This window comes from Acinonyx jubatus, chromosome C2 (assembly GCF_027475565.1).
Source record: "Acinonyx jubatus isolate Ajub_Pintada_27869175 chromosome C2, VMU_Ajub_asm_v1.0, whole genome shotgun sequence".
Taxonomy (NCBI): domain Eukaryota; kingdom Metazoa; phylum Chordata; class Mammalia; order Carnivora; family Felidae; genus Acinonyx; species Acinonyx jubatus.
The window spans coordinates 67199346-67222030 of NC_069384.1; the positions used below are offsets into that span (position 1 = coordinate 67199346).

The 22685-nt window shown below is 39.4% G+C and overlaps 2 protein-coding genes and 1 non-coding gene across 4 annotated transcripts in view; 2 read left to right on the forward strand and 1 right to left on the reverse strand.

The window, feature by feature from the left end:
• HSPBAP1 (HSPB1 associated protein 1) overlaps positions 1 to 20318 on the reverse strand; it is a 58355-nt gene extending 38037 nt beyond the window's left edge. Inside the window, exons 1-2 of one of the 2 annotated variants that reach the window (XM_015082283.3) lie at positions 19734 to 20318; positions 2782 to 2967 (exon numbers count right to left, since the gene is read on the reverse strand). In XM_015082283.3, coding sequence (XP_014937769.1) covers positions 2782 to 2967; positions 19734 to 19797 — 250 coding nt within the window. In that variant the 5' untranslated portion in view covers positions 19798 to 20318. The remainder of the gene's footprint in view (positions 1 to 2781; positions 2968 to 19733) is intronic. The other variant, XM_015082282.3, reaches the window with a different exon arrangement.
• Positions 6058 to 6130, forward strand: TRNAR-UCU (transfer RNA arginine (anticodon UCU)). Its single transcript has one exon. It is a non-coding gene; the product is annotated as a tRNA-Arg (tRNA).
• A 648-nt stretch (positions 20319 to 20966) lies between the features above and the next one.
• SLC49A4 (solute carrier family 49 member 4) overlaps positions 20967 to 22685 on the forward strand; it is an 88519-nt gene continuing 86800 nt past the window's right edge. Inside the window, exon 1 of the mRNA XM_015082255.3 lies at positions 20967 to 21648. Coding sequence (XP_014937741.3) covers positions 21303 to 21648 — 346 coding nt within the window. The 5' untranslated portion in view covers positions 20967 to 21302. The remainder of the gene's footprint in view (positions 21649 to 22685) is intronic.

A 22685-nucleotide genomic window follows, 5' to 3' on the forward strand; every position in this document is an offset into this window, starting at 1 on the left:
ACCAAGGAGGGCACTTGTGATGAGCACTGGGTGTTGTATGTAAGTGATGAATCACTGAATTCTATTCCTGAAACCAATATTGCACTGTATGTTAACTAAAATTTAAATTTAAAAAAATGGTTCTCTAAATAAATAAATGAATGCCATACCTGCAACTAAAAGGGAAAAAAAATACATATTCAATAGGAAGGAAACAAAGTTATCAATGCTTGTAACATCATTACCTGAGCTGAAGTTGGACACTTAACCAGCTGAGCCACCCAGGCACCCCTTGGTAGCCATTTAAAAGTCACATTTAGGGGTACCTGGGTAGCTCAGCTGGTTAAGCATCCCACTCTTGGTTTCGACTCAGGTCATGATCTCATGGTTTGTGGGTTTGAGCCCCAAGTCGGGCTCAGAGTCTGCTTGGGATTCTCTCTCTCTCTCTCTCTCTCTCTCTCTCTCTCTCTCTCCCCCCCCCCCCCCTCTGCTCCCCACTGTTCACTCGTGTGCTCTCTCTCTCTCTCAAAATAAATAAATAAAACTTAAAAGTCATATTTAACATCAAGAGAAATTGCTCAAGACATGGTTCAGTTCCTCAAAAGGTTAAACACAGATTACCACATGACTCAGCAATTCTACTTCTAGGTATAATCCCAAGAGAAATGAAAACTCATACCCACATAAAAATGTGTACGTAAATGTTCAAAGTAGCATTATCCATAATAGTCAAAAAGTGGAAACAACACAAATGTCCATTAACTGATGAGTGGATAAACATAATGTGGTATATACATATGATCAGGATAAATAAATTTCAGCAATAAAAATAAATGAAGTACAGATATATGCTACGACATGGATGAATCTGGAAAACATGCTACGTGAAAGAAGCCAGACACAAAAGGCCACATACTGAATGAGTCCATTTATATGAAATGTCCCAAATACGCAAATCTATAAAAACAGAAAGCAGGAGTGCCTGGGTGGCTCAGTAAGTTAAGGCTCAGGTCATGATCTCATGGGTCACGAGTTTGAGCACCACATGGGGTTTTGTGCTGACAGCTCAGAGCCTGGAGCCTGCTTCGGATTCTGTGTCTCCCTCTCTCTCTGCCCCTACCCCACTCACACTCTGCCTGTCTCTCTCTCTCTCAAAAATAAACATTAAAAAATTAAAACAACAACAACAAACAGAAAGCAGACTAGTGGTTGCCAAAACCTGAGGGTAAAATGGGGAGTGGAGACTGACTGTTTAACAGGTACTGGGCTTCCTTATGGGGTCATGGGGTGATGAAATGTTCTGGAATTAGACAGTGGTGATGGTTGTACTACACAATGCATATGCTAAAACCACTGAATTGTATATTTTTAAATGATAAATTTTATATTATGTGAATTGCATATAAACTTTAAAAAATTATCATCAGTAAAAACTCAGAGCAGTTGCTCACAACTGCAGAGACTTTCTACTTTCTTTTTCTTTTATGCTTAAGTGTAGCTTGAAAATGTCAAATCACTGTGCCTCATCTATAAAATAGGTTTATAATAGTACCATTCTAAGAGGGTTTGAAGAAGGTTAAGAGAATTAATATGTATAAAGCACTCAGAACACTGCCTGACACAATATCTCTCAATAACTGTTAGCAATTAATGGTAGTATTATAGTTAGAGCCTAACCACAGTGTGAAAAAATTACAATTCTTATTTATCTCCTAATTATTGTCTAAAAGACACTTCACTGGAGAGATTTATTTGCCTAAAATCAAGAAAGAAAAAGTACAAGATGAATTTTTATGTGTCTTGTGCTGGTCTAGCATTTAATTTTAAAATACAGTAAACATGTTGATCTATGATTAGAATGAGATGCCAAAGAGTTTGAGGTATTAAGCCTGCTCTACCTGCCATGAGTATGAGAGTGTTCTAGACACCAAAAACCACATAGCTCTTGGGAGATATGCTAGAAGGTCAGCATGAGAGAAGGAAGCTTGGAGAAGCTAGAAGGGAAATTGGGTAATTTTCTAGTTCCCTCTGAGTTATTAGTAGATATTCATAGAGCCACTTCACAGCAATGCTTCAAACACTGTGAAATTCTAGACTAGCAAACTTGCCCATATTAAATAGAAGTTAAACACATTCTGAAGCCAGACAATGGTCATGGGTTCCTTTAGATTAAAAACAGCGCTGTTTCTTTCCTTTAAATTAATTTTTAGAGTTCACAGTAACTGCTTTATCTGACTATAAGGCAAAATATCGAAATGTTACAAGTCTTGAGGGAAGAAGGGGGAGCTGGCAAAATCTGTTTAAGAGGATGAAAAAAAAACCCAGCTTTACATACTTCTCACATTTATGCAGTGCCATAGAGGTCAGACAGCTGATAAAGCAGAGAGATACAATTACAACCAAGAGTAAGCACTATAAATATAGAGCCTGAAGCCACAAATGAAAGGGCACATTCTACGTGAGTCAAAAGTAAAAGAGACTATTAGATTAGTATTAACCTTTTTCAGTCACAGGGGAACATAAAGAATAGCACATTAAGAAATCTTAAGTGTCTACCACATTCAATGAGCCATGATACATGAACAAATACATTTTATACAAGGTTATCAACTATAGGCTGTTTAGTCTAAAAAAAACCTTAACACAAACTGTCCATCTAAAACTTCCAATAAAACCCTCCTATCTGCAATAGTCAAAAACAGGATTCGAAATAAAGGATTCTCGAGAGATAAGGAAACCACTGCTAAGAATACGGGAATGTTATTGAAGAGGCATTATTATTACGATCACTCATAGTCCTACCTGTATCTGTTCTTTTCATTCCCATCCTGAATCGTATCTGCTTGCCATGAAGGACCTCAGAAAGGTGTTCAGCAGTCCAGTGTTGTGCTGGCCAATCAACAGCCATGTTACAGAAGATTGCAGGTTGTTGTAAAGACATTATAATTTCTTTTGCTTTCTCTGGTGTAAAAGGTTTGATATGTTCACCTAGGGAGAGAAATAAATAGAGCGACAGGGAGATAACTATAAAGTTATTTCATATAATACAAAGAAATAATAGCTAATATCATTTCTATTATGGTAAATCTTTCTATGTAATTATACATTTTATATTTCATTTATTACAATTTACATAAATATTTGACCTCAAAAACCATAATTCTTAAATTATTTTTCTCATATTAAATTTTGAACATTGGAAAATATGTACAATTTTCAATGTCAAAAATGTTTTAAAAAAAGGCTTTTCAATTACATTTAAACTTTAAAACGCATCATTTTTTGAAAACGGTATGAAACACTGATGGGAACTATGCTGGATCAACTAGGGGTGCTGCAGCCAGCAAGAATTCTACTTGCCTTACCATGTGTTCACCCAAAAAGACTACTGAATCAGTCAACGGGGTGAGGGGGATTATTTTCATTTCAAGATTTAAAAAGACAGGGGCACCTGGGTGGCTCAGTTGGTTAAGCATCTGACTCTTGATCTCGGCTCAGGACATGATCTCAAGGTTCATGAGTTCAGGCTCTGCACTGATGGCATGGAGCCTGCTTGGGATTCTGTCTCTCCTCTCTGTCCCCCACCTGCTTGTGTTCTCTCTCTCAAAATAAATAAATCAGCTTAAACATTTTTTTTTAAATGTAAAAGATGTACTGGGATGGGCATCAGTGTTAGTCCTTGACTTCAACTGCATCTATAAACAGTATAAGGGATATGTACAAACGAATACTGTAACTTACTGAGTACTTCAATAAATTTCACAGAATCATAGACTATTAATCCTGGAGAGGATGGTAATGATAAGTATTTGTTAAATAAAAGAACAAGAAAGTTTCTCCTTAAAGACATCTTAAGATGAAAGTTGTATGGGAAAGTTAAAAAGTGCTTCATACTCTGATTCTTTATATATATATATATATATATATATATATATATATATATATATATAATCATAAGCATATATTTGATTCTCTAGAACAATCAGCTAAACCCTGTAATTCATTGCCTATTCTGTACTTATACTTAATTCAAAAAATTAAGGAAAGCTCATAAATAATCCAAATTCTCACAGCATCCAACTTTCTTCTAAACTTTCTCATAAAAGGAAGAGGGATGGGGAAGGAGCTATCAAGGAACTTGATTCATACTTGTCTGAATGTAAGGCTTGTTTTTAAAGAAAATGGAAATTTAGGTCAATTTGGTCTCTCTTCTCAGACAAGGACAAACACTCAGAATCTTTCCCTACACTTGATGAAAGTAAGCAAGACATCTGAGGACAGTCTGTCACTGTCTACACACTGAGGGCTCCCGAGTGAGGAGATGAGTGTGGACGCTCAGAGGGAAAGGCAGGTAGAAGAGCTGGGCGTTGTGTGGGGGCTGCATGGAGGGAGGAGGAGACAGGGAATCCTTAGGTCTCAAAGTAATGAAGCTCAAGCTTATCTTTAAGTGCTGAAGAGCCTATAAGGGAAACAGAATGTAACCAGGAATAAAATTTTCTGTATTTCCTTGAGATTCTTGTTTTGCACTTTTGACATGTTTGATAAATTCACAGTAGCGGTCTTGACCCATACTAGCCTATAAATATGTCAGTACAAGGTTACTGAGATCATGACACACCAAATCTTCCTGGACTTGGGAGTGCCTGGATTCCATGTACATGAAAATGGACAGGTTGTATTTTTTAGTGTACATTTTTTAAGTTTTGCTAGACTATGAGAAGCTCCAATGCATTCATGATAATACTCCATTGTCTGTGGCATATAAATTAGTGCTATCCTTTGGCATACAACTGGAAAAATGAAGCAGAAGTCTCAAATAACCACCCACTGACCTAGTAACTCATGTTACAGGAATTTGCTTTTAACAAAATAATCATCAGCTATGTGCATATTCATATATATTATATATGTACACACATACACATAAAATATCTATTACCATAATATAAAAACTGAAAATATAAACAGCCGAATGTCTAAAAGGAGAAAAATATTTACTGAATATTACTAAATATTATGTAAATTTCTCCCATGGTACATTATATCCATTAAACAATAAAAGTAAGGGCTATGTAGAAATGTGTGGAGACGTAAAGGCTGGACTGGACTGAGCTGATGTACTAGCCAAGTAAGACGTGTATAGTAAGGCCCTGAACAACACAGGGTGGCAGTAAGGAAGGCAGAGATGGTAGAGATGAAGAAATTCTAACCGAATAATATCAAAGGCTATTACAACTAAAGAATGTGGGATGGGAGGCAGATGCAGCTATAAGGGAGACAAAGGTTTCCAGATTCTGACTTGACATAAAAAAAAAAGTTAGGAGCAACAGCTCATTCTAGTGGGAAGGTGGAAGGTGAAGAGTTTGGTTTTGAACATCATCATCATCATAACAATACCATATATTTACTCATACGATGCTTTACTATTTGCCATGTACTTTTATATACATTAAAACTGCTCATCTGATCCTCTTAGAAGCCTATAAAACACTGGCAGAGAAGGCATTTTATGTCCATTATCCAAAGGAAGAATAGAAAGCTCAGATGTCAAAGGTCAGCACACCAGTGATGAACTGGAACCACCGGTCACATTGCTTGATCCCTAGTCCCATGCTCTTTCCACTGCACAAGACTGCTTCTAGAGAATTAAAACAGTGGTACCCACACTGGCACTACAAACTCAGGAGAGAGAGTATATATAATCTGAAAAGAGAAAAAAGTTAAGGAAACCTTTAGGCCGATTAATGGATAATAAATCCATACATGCTGTTGGGGAGAGAGGAATGTTTTGGTTTGTGCGCATGTGGGCAGGGGGTAGTGGAGTAATAGCTGTAGTAGAGACTGCTAGTTGCCTACCTTATCCAATACCCACTCTCTTCTTCCTTACTAACAGAACTTTGAGCAATGGGTGTGGCTGAAAAATTACAATTCCTAGACTCCTTTGCAGACAGGAGTGGCCAGAGATGTATCTGGACGTTGTTGAGTCAGTGTTTTTGTCCTTAGCCTTCTCTTCTATATTTTGCCTGAAAAACAGACATGTTTAGCTCCTTTGAGAGATAAAAGAGAGGCCCAGGAAGTGCCTGGCTGGCTCAGTTGGTAGAGCATGTGACTTCTGATCTCAGGCACATGAGTTCAAACCCCATGTTGGGCATAAAGATTACTTGACATTTTTAATTTAAAAAAATTTTTTTAAAGGCCCATTAAATTGCAAACCTCAGCTGAAAGAATACAAAAAATGTCCATCTCTGTGCCACTGAACTAATACCAGCAAAATTCTACCTCCTGAATCCTTTCACATATAAAAATGAACTCTTATAGTCAAGACTGCTAATAGTTCATAACTGGTTTAACACCTTGCCTTCTGAGGCTATTGTTTTCAAGGACGACCCTATTCTCTCTATAAAATACTCTGTGACTTCCACTGAATGAATCATGGCTGGTCTGATCCTATAATAGCATTATTTCATTCTACAGTTGTGAAATATTCTAGCTTTGAACACTTTGCTTTTAGAACTTTAAAGGGCAGAGAAAAAGAGAAGCACCAGACCTTTTGGGGTAGGGATTTATTTATTCTGCTTATTTTAATCAGAGCCAATGGATCTGGCTTTGAACATTCCCAAAAGAGTTCTCCTATTTGGGTAAGATATATCTTGCCACCCTTCCACAAATAAATACATGGTAATTAGTAACACATGAGTAGAACAGTTTCAAGGAAATATTTTTTCATTAAATAAAAAATATTTAATGATCTGATCTAAAAATCCCACACATCCCAGAAGTTATTTAATAGGAGACCCCTAAAAAGTAAAATTTGCTGAGAAAGCATCTAGCCCAGTGGCTGAAATATATTAAATGCTCAAACATTTGCTAAATGAATAAAAAGTGCTATAAAGCGTGTGCAGAACAGAGCAGTAGGATGCTCACTTTAACAAGAAATTAGCATATTTACAGAATCTCAAGCCTACCAATGAAATAAAACAATCAGCTGCTTGTGAGATAAAAGTAATTTGGCTTCTGATAGTTTAATCAACAATGAACTGGGCCATTAAATTAACAAATTTAAGTGTTACAATTTCCTTTAAAGAAGAATGCAATCTACATTGTATTAATTAAATAGCCTAGGGATGCGATCAGTTACTCCAAGGCAGGAATATATGCAAAGAGCTATAAAAATTCTGAAGCAACTTTGACAGCCTTTAAAGGATAAATGTATCTAGGTCTAAACTTGCAACATGAAGCAATTTCTAATGAGATGACTTAGAAACTAGGTGTTGCACAAGAGTCTTTTGTCCTTCTAAACATAGTATGTTGTTCAGACAAGTGATTACAGCTTTGGTTTCAACTAACTCTTTGGAGATAGTGAAATATGATCAAAAAGCAAATTGCCTTTTTCTCAGCAATTTTTCTTTAATTAATGCACTACAAAATAATTTCTCTGAATTTGTTAGCAATCTGCCTTCAGTTGATTAATACATGGCTTGGCTTTATATCTGAGATTTAGAATTCAAGATGAGAATAAGGAAAATTTACCAAGTGTCCGGAATTCGCTCCTACTACTGATAGAATGCAACGAAGACACAGATCCTGAAACTGAAATTAACTCATCTCTCATGGCAGGTATAATTTTAATAGAAATGTTAATAACCATAAATTTTCAATTAAATTTTATTACATTTTATTAAAATCTTTAAAAACTTTCAGAAGTTAACAGAAGAGTAAATCAGAATCTGGGTCCTGGCATGGTGAGCTAAATTATTCTAAACATATACATGTAAGCCTATGAGAGTTTCTTCAATCTGACAACTACTATATATACATACAAGGTATTTTAAAGCTTCTGAATGGTAGATATTAGGGTAAAAAATAATGAACGTTATTCATGAAAACATTCACGGAATTATGCAAGTACCTCTTAACAAAATTACTATATTTGTACTAAAGACCAAGTGGTAAAATTTACAACAAAGGTAATTTTTTATTTTATAGCCACTATTTTAAAACATCAATACAGGGGCACCTGGGTGGCTCAGTTGGTTAAACGTCCGACTTTGGCTCAGGTCATGATCTCATGGTTCGTGAAGTTGAGCTCCAAGTCAGGCTCTGAGAGCTCAGAGCCTGGAGCCTGCTTCAGATTCTACGTCTCCCTCTCTCTCTGCCCCTCCCCTGCTCGTTCTCTCTCTCTCTCAAAAATGAATAAGCATTAAAAAAAATTTTTTTTTAATGTCGACACAGGGGTGGCATCTGGGTGGCTCAGTTGGTTAAGCATCCGACTCTTGATTTCAGCTCAGGTCATGATCTCAGTTTAGTTCATGGGTTCAATCCCCAAGTAGGGCTCTGTGCTGACAGCATGGAGCCTGCTTGGGATATTCTCTCTCTCTCTCTCTCTCTGCCCCTCCCCACTTGGACACTTGCCCTCTTACTCTCTCAAATAAACTTAAAAAAAAAAATGTCAATACAGGACACCTGGGTGGCTCAGTCTGTTAAGCATCTGACTCTTGATTGCAGCTCAGGTCTTGATCTCAGGGTTGTAAATTCAAGCCCCATATTGGTCTCCATGCTGGGCATGGAGCCTACTTAAGGGGGAAAAAAAAGGCAATACAAATGAAGAAAATTCTATTGCAAGTTAATAAAATGCTTAATTAAAATGGCAACTAGTCATAAACCGTTTGAATTTCAAGGTCTAGCAGGTGGTGCCACTGAAGAAACCACAAATAGAAGTATTGAGGCTGCTATGGCATAATCTTTCCAATACCACTGTTTGGTATAGTAGCAAACACCCAAGCGATTTCAGCCTGGGAACAAGAGACAGTTACATACTGGATACCTCCCATCCTTTTCTTCCCATCCTCTTCCACTTGTGACTCTTGCCCAGCAAAGCCAGAAAATCCATTTAGGGCAGAAAATGGCTCATAAATAAGACTTACAAGTTCAAAAGTTATACTGGTCCAAAACTTAAAGGAAAAGCAAATCTATATTTTAAGTGAAGTTGATACTAGAAAGAATAGCGTCTCAAAGACTAAAGTTCTTTAAAATCTTCCAAAATTATCTTCAAAATTTCTACCAAAATATTTCCATCTAGCTCTTCTGATTCCGCTAAGTAAATTTTCCATATTTCCAAATAAAATGGCTATTTATCTAACTATTCATAAAAATATTCAACAGCAGAGTCTTAAAAAGATATTTGCACATCCATATTCATAGCAACACTATTCATAACAGCCCAAAGGTGGAAGCAAACCAAACATCCATCACACAGTGGAATATCATTCAGCCTTAAAAAGGAAGGAAATCCTGTCACGTGCTACAACATGCATAAGCCTGAAGACACCATACTAAGTAAAAGCCAGTCACAAAAAGACATCTATTGCATTATTCTACCTACATGAGGTACCTAAAATGGTCAAATTCATAGGTACAAAGTAGAATGGCAGTTACCAGGGACTGAGGGGAGGGAGAAAAGAGGAAACTCTGGGTACAGAGTTTCAGATTTACAAGATGAATAAAGTTCTAGAGATCGGTTTCACAACAGTGTGAATATACTTAACTCTACTGAGTTGTACTCTTTCTTAAAAATTGTTAAGATGATAAATTTCATGTTACTTGTTTTTAACCAACAGTACAGTTTAAAAATTCAACAATATAGTTTATCTGATATTTGTCCTTATTGAATATAAAGTATTTTAGCTACATATGAATTACATGTATGCTCTAGCATGGAAACTCTTTTACTTTTTAAGACTATAGAAGCGTCTGCTTTTCTTTAAGCTCCCCTGCCCCCTTTCCCCATTTTCTCTTTTAAAAATGAGAAAAAAAAAAATGACAGAGAGAGTATGGCATCTCCAACTGAGGAAGAGTAAATCCAGTCATGTAAAAGTGTCAGTTCTATAAGAACTCAAGTCCCTGCAACTCCGGAATAAGATACTTCCTTGGGAATGTCAACCTTAAAACTGCCCAGTATTTTACCAGCAAAATGAGCTTATTTGGGAATAGCGGAGGAATTACAATTCAGGACCAGCAAATTGACTTTAGGAGGAAATTGGGAAGGGTTATTTTGAACAAAAGTTCACTGGAGAAGGATAAGAGTTGGAGATTGTGGTGGTTTCTCATTGGCTGCAAGTGGTGGTTAGTGCACTGTTGGTGGGACTGGGAGAGATCTTCCTTCTTTTAAAAGCAGGAGATAAATTCCTCTGTGAAAAGTGTCCTCCCTTATCAAGATAATTCTTATCTACCTTCTTCCTGCTGGTGATAACAGCTGCAAATGTGCAAGAGAGGTCTCCCTTAAGGGCTTCCCAACTCCATTTAAAATGTTTTCTTTACTCATTTCAGGAAGGACTGGAAGAAGAGTTACTAAGAGTACATTCTTCTTTTCATCACGGCATAAACCTGGCTACAATTAAAACAAGAGCCCAAGAGAAAGAAACAAAATAACCTCAGTCTGAAAGGCAGAATCAAATTCAAAGAATGACAATTTTTAATTTTACTGAAAAGCTTCAAACAATGCATGATTCTGTAACATCTCACACTCAGTATTTAAATTGATTCTTAACATTAAGTCGTTTCTTGTTTATTTATGTTTTAAGAATTTATTTTAGAGTAGTTTTAGGTTTACAATGAAATTGAGAAGAAGGTACAGATTTCCCACATATCCTCGTCCTGTCACATATGCAGAGGCTCCCTCATTATCAACATCATTTGCCAGAATGGTACATGTGTTTTTTTGTCTCTTTTTTACCAGGATAAACCTAAATTGACACATCATAATCACCCAAAGTCCATAGTTTCTCTTAGGGTTCAGTCTAAGTGTCGTATATTCTACAGGTTTGGACCAAAATATAATGACCATCATTATAATATCAATATAATCAATATAATATCCATAATTATAATATCATACAAAGTATTTTCATTGCCCTAAGAATCCCATGTTCTGCATATTCATCTAATGTTTGGTTTTTTTTCCTTTTTAAGAGGAAACAAATAATCTTTATTAAATAATAAAATATTATTAATTTTAAGTATAATAGCAGTAACATAGTTCTTCATTTTGCATTTTAAGGTCCCCTTTATTTTCAAATAGGATTCCAACATATTTGATTATCAATATGATCATGTTTTGCCTTTAGCAATTTTCAAGCTGTTACTTAAAAAATATATATATCACATCCTTGTAGGCAAGACAGTTACTTTTATATCCCTAGAGCTTAGCACAATGTTTGGCATAAACTGATGCTAAATAATGTCTTCTGAATTCACATCTCATTTTTAGTAATCTATATAAAATATTAAAACTAACCACTTGCTTTCTCCTGCATAATGAGCTACTGAACATAATCAGAAACAGTCTCAAAACAAATGATCAGTTCCACAAGTTCATGCTCACCTCCACTGGGTTCCTTTTCTGCTCCCAACACATTAGTTATCCCTAGTTGATTCCTAATCACCCTTATCCCTACAGCAACCATTCTAAAGCTTCTTCGCTTTCAAATCCCCAGTACCTTTCTCCACTTCCTCACTCTTTGTGGTGCTTTGCTCTATTATTCTTAGAAAACTGAAACCCATGATTTCCCTCTTCTTCACTTCAACATTTCTGGTTCACCCTGCTCTTGTTTGGTTTCAAAGGACACAAACTGCATTCTCTGCTACCATTCTACTCTAGTAGAACCAGTCTGTCTCCTCACCTTCCTCTCCGCCCTCTGCCCCTACATGCCTCAGGCCTTTCTCCACTCACTTCCACTACCAGCCTCACCTGCCAGACATGGCCTCTTCCATTCATTTCTATATTCAAACTATACCAAACTTTCATATTAGTCTAGGAAGGACAGACCAATCCAATTTACATTTCTTTCTTCTCTCAGCCCCAAAGCACTTAAGATGTGTAATACTTACTTCCCAACTAATTGCTTCCTGCCTTATGGATATTCTTATACTACAATACTATCTGCATCTTCCCCCTCCCCCAAACTATATTTACAAGTCATTTTAAGGCAAGGACTGTCTTCTACCCTACTGTATTAAACAGTCTTCTGTTTATCGTATACAGCCAAATATTTTCTGATAAGGGGGTAGTAATAAGTTTGCTCAAAAATTAACTTTCCTTTTTTTATACACTTATTTTATTAAAAATTTTTAAATATAATTTATTGTCAAATTGGTTTCCACACAACAGCCAGTGCTCATCCCAACAAGTGCCCTCCTTAATGCCCATCACCCACTTTCCCCTCTCCTACACCCCCCCCATCAACCCTTAGTTTGTTCTCAGTATTTAAGAGTCTCTTATTGTTTGCTTCCTTCCCTCTCTGTAACTTTTTTTTTTCTCCTTCCCCTCCCCCAATGGTCTTCTGTTAAGCTTCTCAAGATCCACATATAAGTGCAAACATATGGTATCTTTCTCTGTCTTAGTTTACTTAGCATAATACCCTCCAGTTCCATCCATGTTGTTGCAAATGGCCAGATTTCATTCTTTCTCACTGCCAAGTAGTATTCCATTGTATATATAAACTACATCTTCTTCATCCATTCATCAGTTTATGGACATTTAGGCTCTTTCCATAATCTGGCTATTGTTGAAAGTGCTGCTTTAAACATGAGGGTACAAGTGCCCCTATGCATCAGCACTCCTGTATCCCTTCGGTAAATTCCTAGCAGTGCTATTGCTGGGTCATAGGGTAGGTCTATTTTTAATTTTTTGAGGAACCTTCACACTGTTTTCCAGAGCGGCTGCACGAGTTTGCATTCCCACCAACAGTGCAAGAAGGTTCCCGTTCCTCCACATCCTTGCCAGCATCTACAGTCTCCTGATTTGTTCACTTCAGCCACTCTGACTGGCATGAGGTGGTATCTCAGTGTGGTTTTGATTTGTATTTTCCTGATGAGGAGTGATGATGAGCATCTTTTCATGTGCCTGTTGGCCATCTGGATGTCTTCTTTAGAAAGTATCTATTCATGTCTTCTGCCAATTTCTTCACTGGATTATTTGTTTTTAGGGTATGGAGTTTGGTGACTTCTTTATAGATTTTGGATACTAACCCTTTGTCCGATATGTCATTTGCAAGTATCTTTTCCCATTCCATTGGTTGCCTTTTAGTTTTGTTGATTGTTTCCTTTGCAGTGCAGAAGCTTTTTATCTTGATGAGGTCCCAATAGTTCATTTTTGCTTTTAATTCCCTTGCCTTTGGAGATGTGTCAAGTAAGAAACTGCTGTGGCTGAGGTCAAAGAAGTTTTTTCCTGCTTTCTCCTCTAGGGTTTTGATGGTTTCCTGTCTCACGTTCAGGTCCTTCATTCATTTTGAGTTTATTTTTGTGTATGGTGTATAAAGTGGTCTAGTTTCATTCTTCTGCATGTTGCTGTCTAGTTCTCCCAGCACCATTTGTTAAAGAGACTTTTTTCCATTGGATACTCTTTCCTACTTTGCCAAAGATTAGTTGGCCATGCATTTACGGGTCCAATTCTGGGTTCTCTATTCTATTCCATTGGTCTATGTGTCTGTTTTTGTGCCAATACCATACTGTCTTGATGATTACGGCTTTGTAGCAGAGGCTAAAGTCTGGGATTGTGATGCCTCCCGCTTTGATTTTCTTCTCCAGTATAACTTTGGCTATTTGGGGTGTTTTGTAGTTCCATACAAATTTCAAGATTGTTTGTTCTAGTTTTGAGAAGAATGCTGGTGCAATTTTGATTGGGATCACATTGAATGTGTAGATTGCTTTGGGTAGTATTGACATTTTAACAATATTTATTCTTCCAATCCATGAGCAGGGAATGTTTTTCCATTTCTTTGTGTCTTCTTCAATTTCCTTCAGAAGCATTCTACAGTTTTCAGCATACAGATCTTTTACATCTTTGGTTAGGTTTACCCTAGGTATTTTATGGTTCTTGGTGCAGTTGTGAATGGGATCAGTTTATTTCTCTTTCTGTTGCTTCATTATTGGTGTATAAAAATGCAGCCGATTTCGTACCCTGCGACTTTGCTGAATTCATGTATCAGTTCTAGCAGTCCACTGTTGTTTAACATAGTGTTGGAAGTCCTAGCATCAGCAATCAGACAACAAAATGAAATAAAAGCATCAAAACTGGCAAAGAGGAAGTCAAACTTGCACTTTTCGCAGACAACATGATACTCTACATGGAAAACCTGACAGACCCCACCAAAAATTAACTTTCCTATGACTCCCACAATATTCATCATTATATAGAACACAATGACCCTTTCACATGCATGTATTTAAGGTATGTATTTTTTTACCCTTTGTTCACATAACCCTTATGAAATTTAAAGCAAAGCCTTCTCTCCCAGTAGAACTTTGCCTATTTAACTTACTTTGGGTTTTTTAAAGGTTTATTTATTTTGAGACAGAGAGAGAGAGAGCGAGCCTGCGGGCACATGAGTGGGCGTGAGTGGGAGAGAACAGAGAGAGATGGCAAGAGAATCCCAAGCAGGCTCTGCACTTTCACCAACCATGAAATCTCACCAATCATGAGGTCATGACCAGAGCCAAAATCAAGAGTCTGATGATTAACTGACTGAGCCATCCAGGCACCCTTATTTAACTAACTTTGTCATTGCAATAAACAGTTACCCCAAAGTGGAGTTTCTAAGGAGGATGACAGTTTAAAATGGGGTTGGAAGTTCCACAGATAGGATTCCGAGAATCTAATACAAAAATATGAAGTCACCTGCAAAATGGGTGTGCATGCTGCTTTTCTCAAGGGAGCAGATCCATATTTTCATTAGATTTTTTTTTCCTTCCTTAGGACTTCAAGATTAAAAATCACAAGTTTCCTTACCACAATGAGATATCAGCTCACACCTGTCAGAATACCTAAAATCAACAACTCACAAAACAACAGATGTTGGCGAGGATGTGGAGAAAGGGGAACATTTTTGCACTGATAGTGAGAATGCAAACTGGTGTAGCTACTCTGGAAAACAGTATGGAGGTTCCTCAAAAAGTTAATACAATGCTCTATGACCCAGCAATAACTAGTTATTATTATTTTTTTGGTAATTTAAAATTTTTAATAACTAAATTAAAAAATAAGAAACAGGTGAAACTAAATTTAATACTTTTTGCTCATCCCAATATATCCAAATTATGAACATTTCAACATGTAATCAATATTAAAACACTATCAATATTTTAATATTATTAACAGTTTATAACCCATTTTTAAACTAAGTCTTCAAATACGTGTATTTGACACAAGACATCTTAACTGAGACTAGCCACACTTCAAGTGTTCAGGAGCCACATGTTAATTAGTTGCTACTGTTTTAGTCAGCACAGTTTTATACCATTGTTGGAAATTATTCTAAAGAAGCTCTATTTCAGTGAGTAGCTCACTTCTGCATCTCTTTATTTGATTGCCTCTGTTATCAACAAAACATTATTATTGATTATCATTCATGGCATTATTTAATTATCAGCAACAAACTGTTAAATCTACCTAGATTACTCATGAGGTTCATTATCAGAACTTTGATTAATATGGCACTGTTAGTTATTTATCCAAAGGATACAAAAATGCTGATTCGAAGGGGAACATGCACCCTGATGTTTACAGCAGTGCTATCAACAATAGCCACGTTATGGGAAGAGCCCAAATGTCCATCAATTGACAATCAGATAAAGAAGATGTGGTATATATAATGGAATAGTACTTAGCAATCAAAATGAATGAAATTTTGCCATTTGCAACAATGTGGATGGAACTAGAGTGTATTATGCCATGCTAAGTGAAATAAGGAAATCAGAGAAGATAAATCTATGATTTCACCCATATGTGGAATTTAAGAAACAAGACAGGTGAACATAGAGGAAGGGAAGGAAAAATAAGATAAAAACAGAGAGGGAGGCAAACCATAAGAGACTCTTAAATACAGAGAACAAACTGAGGGCTGATGGAGGGGAGGTGTGTGGTAGGGGGATGGGCTAAATGGGTGATGGGCATTAAGGAGGGCACTTGTTGGGATGAGCACTGGGTGTTACATGTAAGTGATGAATCACTAAATTTTACTCCTGAAACCAATACTACACTGTATGTTAACTAACTTGAATTCAATTAAAAGAAAAAAAAACTATACTGTAATTAAAACTAAAAAGTAAGAAAACAATAGGATAAAATAAAATAAAATCAATGTTGATAAACAAACAAAAAACAATCACAAGCTTCCTTAAAACATTAAATACGAAGGGGTGCCTGGGTGGCTCAGTCAGTTAAGCGTCTGACTTTGGCTCAGGTCATGATCTTGCAGTTTGTGAGTTCAAGCCCCAAGTCGGACTCTGTGCTGACAGCTCAGAGCCTGGAGCCTGCTTCGGATTCCATGTGTCTCTCTTTCTGCCTCTTCCCTGCTCGCACTGTCTCTCTCTCTCTCTCAAAAATAAATAAACGTTAAAAAAAAAAACAGTAAATATGGAGTTATCTTAGGACCTAGCAATTCCGATTTTAGATATACACCCAAGAAAACTGAAGAGATGTTAATATAAAAACATGTATATTAATGTTCATAGCAGCATTATTCATAGTAGCCAAAAAGGGCAAACAACCCAAATGCCATCAACTGATAAATGGATAAACAAAATGTGGTATTACCATACCATGGAATAGCACTCAGCCACAAAAAAATGAAGTATTGATCTGTGCTACAGTACAGATGAAGCTTGAAAATATTATGCAATGTGAAAGAACCCAGACACTAAAAGCCCCACATTGCATGATTCCATTTACATGGAACATCCAGAGTAGGCACATATACACAGAGACAGAGAGTAGACTAATGACTGCCAGGGGCTGGGGAGAGGGTCTGACTGAGGGTGACTACTGATGGATACCAGGGTTCTTGGTGTGATGAAAATGTTCTGGAATTATGGTAGTAATGGCTGCACAACTTTGTGAACATACTAAAAATCACTGAATTGTATACTTTAAAAGGGTGAATTTATGGTAAGTGAATACTATATCTAAAAAAGCCTCCTCTTACCTAGCTGCATGCTTGATATCTTTTGCATCATCTCTCCTTACCTAAACTCTATGCAAGTACACATTGCTCCCAATCACCTCCTTTTCTTCAGGTTCCTAATTTGCATAGTTTCTCAGGCTGAAAAATTCCAGAGATCTAATTTCTTGTCTCTTGGTTTCAACACCCATCAGTCACCAATGCCAGGCCTTTTTATTAAAAATAAAACATACCACTCTTGAACATGTAATTCCTGCCAGACACTATGCTAGATGATCCACAATTATCTTTAATTTTTACAATAATCATGCATTTTACAGAGGACAAAACTGAGGCTTAAAAGTAAGTACCTGTCCTTTAGTCTCTCTCCCTCCCATCTGTCCTCCACCCTTCAGGCTGAGTGATCCTCCTAAAACCAAATCTGATCAAGTTACTCCCTTAACTAAAGCTCTTTAAAAACCTCCTACTTGGGGCACCTGGGTGGCTTGGTCGGTTAAGCATCCGACTTCAGCTCGGGTCATGATCTCGCGGTCCGTGAGTTCAAGCCCCGCGTCGGGCTCTGTGCTGACAGCTCAGAGCCTGGAGCCTGTTTCAGATTCTGTGTCTCCCTCTCTCTCTGCCCCTCCCCTGTTCATGCTCTGTCTCTCTCTGTCTCAAAAATAAATAAACGTTTAAAAAAATTAAAAAAAAAAAAAAGCCTCCTACTGTCATAAAGTCCAGACTCCTTAACTTGGTACGAGGTGCCCTCCACAATCTCTCTTCTCTCACCACTTCTAATACCAGCTTCTTTCAGTTCCTGGACCATGCCATGCTCTTTCTCCTCCTGCCTCTGGACTTGGCAGGGTTCCCTTACTCATTCACACAACAAACATGTATGAATGGCCCACTATGTGTCTGGCATTGTACTTACTGCTTGGGCATATGTGATGAATAAAACAGATGTAGGTCCTGCCTTCAAGGTACTTAAGGTCAAGTGGAGGAAACAATACTAAACAAGTAATTACAGGTTGTAATAAGTGAATGATGGAAGCAGGATGCTGTATCACAGAACATCTAGGGTTAGAAATCAGGGGAAAACTACAATGATTGTTTTAGATAGGTTGGTCTGGTAAGAACTCAGGTGGTGACACACTCTGAAACCTGAAGATTAAGAAGCCAATTATGTGAAAAGTAGACAACAGGAGGGGGCAGTGAGTGCCAACAGATACTCCTGCAGACATCAGCAGAGCCCAGACCAAGGACTTTTGTAGGCCATGGTTAAGAGTGTGGATTTTATTGTAAGTGCACTGGAATTCATTTAAGAATTTTATGTAAGGGAGTATCACTTTTTTTTTTTTTTTTTTTTTTTTGCTGAGTGGAGAAGGGATTGGAAGGGCAGAAGATAAAAAACAGGGTCACATGGCCTGAAGATATAGGAGGGGTGTAGGTGAGAAATGATTTGGACAAGGGTCTGAGAGTAAAGGAGGAAAAAAGTAGACAAAATAGATGCAGAACTGACCTGACTGGCAAAGTCATCCACTGAAAGTTTGGAAGAAAGGATACACAGAGTTTGGGGAATTGTCACTAGAGGAAGTAAGCTTACCACAGAAACAGAATCAGAGGATCTCAGGCCCATGCTGACTGAATATTCAAGAAGTTGATCATTTTCATTTTATAGTGTCATCAATTTGCCCAGGACTTTTTCCAGCAAAATTGAGCCACATAAGTGCAGGTGCAAAGAAAACAAAAGGTTGGGTTCATCCGGAGTATGGGTTTTGCCAGAGGAATAAAAGTCAGGGAGGGACAACAGAACAGTACATCTTCAAGGAAGAGATCATGATAAAATAGAACATGCATTCTAAACTGGAGAAGGGGGTACAGATGGACAGAAAATGGAAGGATCAATGGATGGGGAGGTATAGATGAAGTTCAAGAATTGTATCTTTGGGGTACATAAGGGAGTTTATAAAGATAAGAGACTGCTTACACTAGGAGGAAGTTATAATTGTTTCTTCTGCAAAATTAGTCATTTTCCTCCCTAGGCAAAACATGACTATTTAATCTCCAACCACACCCATCCTGTGTTTTCCGGCTCCCTGTCTTCCCACAATTCCCCAGCACTACCACCTGAGTTTGTTATGATCTCATCCAATCTTAAAGGCCCACCTGCAACTACTCCTTCCTTGAAGCATTTCCACACTGAAACCTCTCCTCCCGGGAACAGCTCTCACCCAATGTGTACTGCTGGTAGTATGTGTGTTACCAGATATTAGCCAATCTTTTCCTTCCTCGGCCCCTTTACTCAATTGGAAAAAAGGCATTATTATAAACAGTCAAAAGTCTCTAGATCCAGTGAGCACCAGGCACAGAGCAAATCACTCAGTACAGCTAACACAGACTTCAGGCACATGAAGCCAGCTTCACTGGTTATCTAAGGCAGGATTCCACTGAAGTTGAGCAAAAGCTCATAATCTCTGTTGATAAAAGTCCCAGATACTTCCATTTACCTCAAGAGTAAATTTTTATACAAATTTAATTTCATATAAATTTATACAAATTTAATTTAATGCATTCAAACCACCCTTGTGGGTAAATCAGCACTGGCAGGATGTGGGGATTCAGGACCTGTAAGATGACTGGAAGTCTGCATGTCCCAACTTGAGAAAAGCCACGTTCGCTAAAGATAATAGTTTTCCTCACAGTTTAATGCAGGGCCAGAGAGACCTGAAATAAGAGCTAAATCAAACGGCCACATGAGAGGCAGCAAGAGTCAGTTGGCAAGGGGTTGTACTCTTGGTCTGACTTCAGCGTGGCGCCTACCTTCCACCTCTCCAGCTCCAGCTGCAGGGGCCGTGTCAGCGGTCGCCCGCGGGCCTGCGGCCATGGCTAGCTTCGCCCCAACCCCAAACCGGAGCGGAGTGGAGTGGGTTCTAAGGAGGGCCAAGACCCAGGTTCTGGGGTCGCACGACGGGAAGGAGACGCCGTAGCAGCTGCAGGACTCTTCCCGGAAGCACCCCTCACGCGGCAGTCACGTGACGTGCGCTGGGCGGGGCCACGCAGGTTTGTTTTGATTCCCTTGTTGTTGAAATGTCAGCACGTGGTCTGTCTGTAGCGCTTTTTACCTTCCCCAGATCTTAGCCTTCTTTCATTGTAGTCTTTTCTGGCTTAGTTTCTGCTCCTCTGTTTTTAGTCTGGTCCTTCTTATCTGCCTTGGCGCTTTCCTCCACCCAAAGTATTGGAGTTTTGGGGGATGGTTTGCAGTTTTGTGGGGCTCCGGGCGGTGGAATGTGGCTCTGCCTCCGCATACTCTGTAGCCGCGCTCACTAGCTTTGGGCAAGAGGAGAGGTCACGCTTCTCTTCCACCTCTCTTGCCCTTATGGCAGCAACTTGACTCCATCTGGTTTTTGTGGCTGCTGGGGAATACGAACCTCGGGCAAATATCCTTTAATTGTGTTCTCCGTGACTCATTCCCGACCCACACAAGACAAATCGCTTGACCTAGGGTTTCAAGGCTACTAACCGACAGCTGTCAGGCTTCTGGATTTGTATAATGAAATAAACAATCTGCTGCTTGATCAAGACATCAACAATCCCCACCCTTCTCACTTTTCCACTGGTCAAAATTGTAATAACTGGAGATAGATCTAAGTGATTAGGAGCAGAAACCTAGTCTTAATCAACCTATCTTTACTGCTAGCCTGTTATCGACAAGCAGGGGGTTGAACGATGTCTTTTCTTATACATATGAATGGAACTCCCTAATTTATAATCTCAATGAGTAAAACAAAAAGCTGATAAAACTAGGCAGTACTTTATGTAAAAAAATAAACGAAAAGTTAGGTTCATGCGTTAAATCTTATCCTATATCCCCTTTCATTTCTGAAGTTAGAAGTCCAACAAAAATAACAATAAACCCAATATAGAAGCAAGCATTAGCGTAAGTGATCAGAAGTCTCAGAGTTGTTTATTGAGCACATGATGTAAACTTCGGCGCTTCCTCCAGCAATCCCAGGTTCCTTGCCCAACCTCCTCTTAAGCTTCTCCGGGAGTTTCCTCTTTCCCGGGCTCAGCCACGCCCCTCCCGCCTTTTCAGTTCTGCTTGTCCTCCCTCGGGGAAGCAGTCTCCACTCTCTCTCCCGCCTCTCCAGCACCCGGTGGGGGCGGGGGGCTGCCCCAGTCCGGTACCCCAGCCTCCTCTTAGCCCGCCGCACCTGCCCCGCCTTCCAGCCCCAGGCCGGCTGGCGCGGCGCAGGCGCACCAGGCGTGGACCGGAGGCCGAGGGCTACCACAGCAGCTTCGGCCTCCACCTCCTCCTGCCGCATCCGCGCGGGGCTGGTCGGCAGCCACCGGGGCCGCGCTGGGCAGGGGCTCCGCGGGCCGCGTGTTGTCATGGGCGCGGGCTGGAGCACCGAGGAGGAGCGGCAGCCACTGCTAGGGCCCGGACTCGGGCCTGCGCCGGGGACTGTCTGGAGAAGCCGGGAGGCGGCGGCGGCGTCCGGGGTACCCGCGGCGGTCCCGGGTCCCGGACGGGTCTACGGGCGCCGCTGGCTGGTGCTGCTGCTCTTCTCGCTGCTGGGGTTCGCGCAGGGCCTGGTCTGGAACACCTGGGGCCCCATCCAGAACTCGGCGCGCCAGGCCTACGGCTTCTCCAGCTGGGACATCGCGCTGCTCGTGCTGTGGGGGCCCATTGGCTTCCTGCCCTGCTTCGCGTTCATGTGGCTCCTGGACAAGAGAGGTGAGGGGGTCCGGGCTGCGTCAGACCGGTGTTGTCGCTTCTGGGGGAGCCGGAGCCCGCCAGCCGCCGCCCTCGGCTTCGTCTTAGGGGTTATGTGAGGTGACCGAGTGTTGCTGGTATCCCATTCCCGTCTAGGAACCCTCCGTCCCCAAAGCGACAAATGTGGCAAGGCTCCTTTGCCTTCTGTATTTATGTTTACATGAAGGCCCATTATGCAACAGCAGAGACTAAGAGATCTCTAAATGTTCAGGCTTTTGCACAGTGTGGACGTCAGAGCATCCTCGTGCACGTGCTATGTATGTTTTTTACACCTAACAAAAATGACTGATGCTTTGACTTCAAAGGGATTGGGAGGTGTTGTGGGTGATAGGTCAGAAAATAGACCGATGATGCCCAGATATAAGGAAGTATTGAGTTGGCTTTGCATACTAAATGACACCCGCCCAAGGCTGTTGGAAAACTCCTGTCCGATGCTTTGATTTCTCTAAAATGGTGAAAGGCAGTTATAAAGTGTGTGTTTGTGACTAGGTTGTTGTTTCAGTTGAGATTTATGACTCTCAGATAAAGCGTGGCAGGTGAAGGAAGACTCTCTGAGGAATACTCTGAACAGACATCTCAGGTTACCACTTGCCACGTGATTCTGTGAGGAGAAAAAAGAGGTCATAGGACTGAATTATATACTACACAGGTGTGGGTAACTGATTCTTGATCAATGTGATGTAACTGATGGAAAAGGAGGACAGTTTTAGGCATATAAGTATAGTTGCCAAAGCAAGAGAAATAGCTTGGTATGTACACTCTGTTTAGTTTGAGCATTAATTTTAAGAAGACCATCGACAAACTGGGGCACTTTAAAAGTTGCATGACAAGAATAATAAAGGATGTAAATATCATAATGTGTAAGATTGAGGGAACTGGGTGTGTCATGTTTCAGAAAGAAACTTGAGGCAGAATATGAAATACGTGAAGATCCAGTAAAAGAGGAATTAGACTTACTCTGTGTAGTTCTAGAAGGAAGAATGAAACCGAGTGAAGTT